General features: G+C 31.9%; 1 protein-coding gene across 2 annotated transcripts in view; it reads right to left on the bottom strand.

Annotated features, from left to right (window-relative positions):
- Positions 1-4,660, bottom strand: part of LOC108747131 (sugar transporter SWEET1) — a 37,954-nt gene extending 33,294 nt beyond the window's left edge. The window contains exon 1 of one of the 2 annotated variants that reach the window (XM_018484404.1): positions 4,437-4,660. In XM_018484404.1, coding sequence (XP_018339906.1) covers positions 4,437-4,513 — 77 coding nt within the window. In that variant the 5' untranslated portion in view covers positions 4,514-4,660. The remainder of the gene's footprint in view (positions 1-4,436) is intronic. The other variant, XM_018484403.1, reaches the window with a different exon arrangement.

The raw sequence follows: 4,660 nt of genomic DNA, 5'->3' as shown, positions 1-4,660 counted from the left end.
GAAAAAATACTACTACTGCGACAAAAACGTGTTTTCGTACTGGAATAGTAGACACTTCCAGCTATCCAACGCTACATTCGTTTCCCACCCTACCCCTTTAGGACGCCTTCTGCGCGCGCAGTCTCGTTATTTAATAGCCAGACCTCGTATATATTTTAATATTTGCATAGTATATATAGTTCGTTCACGCAGTGCTGCCAAGCAAATGATTGCTTGTTTCTTCGCGATTATACCGGACATGACAACCGTGGCTTTAAAGGATCGAAGGACTGTAAATACTGATTGGTATATAACAATTTGTTTGCCAGAAGTCATAAATGAATTGCGTAGAACAAACCGACATCGTCGCATCATCCTTCATCATGACAACGCTAGCTGTCACACAGCACGTCAAACCGTTGATTTTTTATCCAGTAATAATGTCGAATTGATGACTCATTGTCTGTATTCACCTGATTTATCACCTAATGACTTCTTTTTGTTCCCAAACAATAAAAATAAGATGCGTGGTGAGCGATTTGAGTCGCCTGAAGCAGCTGTTGAAACATTTCGTACACTGATTTCTGAGGTTACAGCCATAGAGTGGAAAAAATGCTTCGAAAATTGGTTCGAGCATATGCAAAAATGTATCGATCTTAAAGGCGAATACTTCGAAAAACAATAAAACCATTTACCGAATTTTACATGTTTTTTTTTCATATTTTTTGCAGAAACTTTTCTAGCAGCGTATGTACAGTATTATTATATATTTTAATAATGAATTCGGTTACTTGCGCTACGCTAGATCAGTGCATATTAAAAGCTTCTTTACATGACATTAGCAAAATTAAATGCAAAAGTGTATAAACATTTTAAACAATTAACTATCTACTAATGATATGTCACGTTATTTAACAAAATATATATATCATTTTATTGAAAAAATTGACTATATTGTATCACTGTATTGAGATATTTCATATAAAGCAGCTTTTAATATGCACTGATTCAGTGTAGTGCGAGTGATCGAATTCACCAAGTTTCACAAATATTAATATACTTCATTGATATTTGCATAGTATTACGAAATATAATGCTACATAACTTTGTTTTTTTTCTTCTTATTATTATTTATTTACTTTTCAAAACAAATATATACAAATTACACAACGTTAAATATTTCTACAGTTAATGAAATCATAATACAATCATATTATTGTGTTCTTGTAATGCAATATTTATGTTATAAAGCTGTAGTCACAAATAAAAAAAATTTAAAGCTATTTGTAAGCTTAAAAGCTATTTTTTTATACGTTATAAATTAACCTAATGTTTCACATAAAAAGTCTTTTTTGTTCACCTGCAACTCATTATCTTCATAATTTACTTTTAAATTAATTTTATTGTTTTGAAATTGTTCATTTATTTCCTCTAACAAATCATCTAATTCATCTTCATGAAAAATACACAACTTGTGTGATGCACAATACGCTATAATAAATTTACAGCAATGTTGAATGGTATGAAACTCTTAACTTCATTAATTGTCTGAATGCTTTTAACAAACCAAAGGCATTTTCGATTTTCACGACAAACAGAAAATTTATAATTGAAATTTCGTTGCGTCTGTGTCAAATTTTCATAGTCTCGATAAGGAATAATAAGATATTTTTTTTAAGATAGAGTCGCCCAATATATGCCATTCATTCCCACGTATATCTGGCAATATATTACTTATGAAAGATAATTTGAAACGTGTATCATGAATTTTACTAGGCGGCCCTGTAAAAACATCCTTCGCATCACATTGCTTGCAGTCAAAGAAGTCATGTTATATCGATTTACGTATGTCGATTTTATTAATTCGTCTTGAAGAATTTCTATATTACGTGCTTAATTTATACTTTATTCAATGAAATGTCGACAATAGAATTATTGCGAACAATTTCGATTATGCGTTATATATGAATAATTGCTAAAATAATTATATACACTGAAAAGAATCCGAACTAGAGAGCGAAACATATGTAATATCATCATGATCTAATTTTTGTTAGTAAATTAAATACAATATCCGATATCGGCTCTTATCGCCTATTGATTAAAAAGTTTTCTTGTTTAAAATACATTTAATATATAATTCATAGGAATATTTCTCTTTTAATTACATTTTCAAATTGTTCTGAAATCTTTGCCTTTTCTTCAATTCTGGAAATTTTATAATAGACCCCGCCAAGTTACACAAAAAATCCATAATATTGTCACAAATAAGGTGAAATATGGATTCTGCCATATTAAACCTGCTTGCTACATCTCTAATAGCACTTTTGTTATCTGCAAACCTTTAATAAAAATATTTAAATAAATGTATATATATGTACTATTTAATTAATATTTTTTATATCATAGAAATAAATATACATATATAAACATATTTGTGTGTATGTGTGTGTGTGTGTGTGTGTGTAATATATTTTTAAAATATATTTTATTACCACAAATATGCTAGCAATTTTGCATCATTTGATATGTGATTAATAGTATTTTGGCAAAAATGCGATTCTTCATATAAATTTTTTAATTATAAATATGTATCTCATCGTAAACGAAAATTTCTCTGAAACTAAATATTATACTGTATGTATACAATTATAGTAGAAATATTAAATCATCTCTGAGATTTATATGTATATATTGTATATAGCATGATTATATATATACATACATATATATCATAAAAATTCTTATTATTATATAAATTTACTTCCTTCTTTATTCGAGTGCTCATTTATAACATCCATGAAATTCTTTATTTTTGGTTTTTTTTTTCTTTTATGCAATTAACAATAAAATTTGCTATCTCATCGTCACTGTTGCTTTCTAATATTTCATTTAGAAACAAAAATCGTTTAAACGTCATTACTTCAATCTAACGCGATTTCCCAGTAGTGTCAGCAAACTGCACTGTCGAAATTGGAAGTGCTAGAAATTTTGCATTTGTTCCGTTTCCTTTATGTATCCGCATATAAAATCAATGCTACGCCAGTGTAATGCTATAGCAGGAAGCACAGATTTTTGCATAAGCCATAATGATTCTCATATGGGCAACAGCGCTTTGACACTGTACGCTGATTGATGAAAAACGCGAGTAATGGATAAATTAAGTAAATTTTATCCCCACAACAGACTTTTCACCAATCAACTTTCTGTATCAAAGCGCTGTTGTCTGTATAAGGATCCAGGTTAACGCATAAAACATGAGGCATAAGGAAATCAACCAATCAGAGTCCTTTATTTTATAAAAAAGAAGGAAATAAATGACTTTGATTGGTTCATTTTCTTATGCCTCATGTATTATGCATTAGGCAAGAGTGTGCTCCCCGTTATTGAGTATTCACACATTTCTCTTATAAAGTTGTACGTAAAATGTGATTGGATAATTTTCTTTATGCATACGATTATGCGGCTATGCAAGTTTGTGTGGATATATCTTAATCAAACAGAATATGGTGTGTATCATAATAGTGCAATATTACCGAATACGAGTGCACCAAACAGGAGCCATCGATCGAACACGCTGGATTGGGAAAATTTGCACTCTGTATACACTAGTGCAGGCGACCGAATTCTCTACATAACATATATGTACACACACACATGCACATTTGCGGAAGTGCACTATAAATGACGGAACCAATCAGAGAAGAGGAACACTCTTCGCCCCTCTCTCTTGATTGTCTGAAGGTTTGTCGCGTCGCATATTCCAGCATGCTCCAATGTACTCTTGCTATAGCTTCTACTCACTTCAATAAGCGTGTTAAAATGAGTAAATGTTATGGTAGGAGCATTTTAGAGCATGTTAGAGCATACGACGCGCGAACAAATCTTCTGATACTTGGAAGCACTTGGTGTGTTCCACTTCTCGAATGCAGTTCACATGTGGCCATAGAGCATGAAAATGTGACCGCAGTATAGTATTTCACGGCTTACGGGATTTTCTAATCTCAATAATTGCCTATTTTAACGCTTAATGTTTCAGTTCGTGAGGCAGAGCGACTCAGATTCGTTCGTTTCGAACAAAAACGCGTTAAGTGAGCCTACTTTCATCAGCTGCGTTCAGCAGAACACAACAGTTTTGCAACAGTTTTATAATTCTCTGCTGAGATAGGACCATTCCTCTTGATCTAAAAGCATAATCCAATCAGCGAAAAAACTTCCAATAATTGCAAAATAAACGTTCTGCTAAACGCAGCCATCGATTTCTGGTGACGTTGCTAAACAGAACAATTACCAACTTTAATGATTAATATCTCACTTCGCGGAACTGGACATATTTTACAACCAGATTCTTTCGTTTCATGCAAAAACACATCGAATGAACATAATTCCATTGAAACTGAAGGTGAAGAGAGTCTTCTGGATAATTACCAAAAATATTACTATCATAGCATACTTACGTGCCAGATAACATTTGTGCCATTGTAGTATACATCGCACAAAATCCTACAACTTCTTTATAATCTTCTAAGGCCATCTTTCTTGTCTTGAGTTATTCCGACTTGTTTTATTCAAAGTTCACACTAACTAGTCAATTAACCCGTGAATTGCTATCAATGTCAAATACTTCGAATATCGAAGTCATAGGAGTATAGAGAGAGGTGCCAGTCTATTTCGTGACACG

The sequence above is a fragment of the Trachymyrmex septentrionalis genome, unplaced genomic scaffold, assembly GCF_001594115.1.
Source record: "Trachymyrmex septentrionalis isolate Tsep2-gDNA-1 unplaced genomic scaffold, Tsep1.0 scaffold194, whole genome shotgun sequence".
Taxonomy (NCBI): domain Eukaryota; kingdom Metazoa; phylum Arthropoda; class Insecta; order Hymenoptera; family Formicidae; genus Trachymyrmex; species Trachymyrmex septentrionalis.
This window is presented reverse-complemented; position numbering and strand designations above follow the sequence as displayed.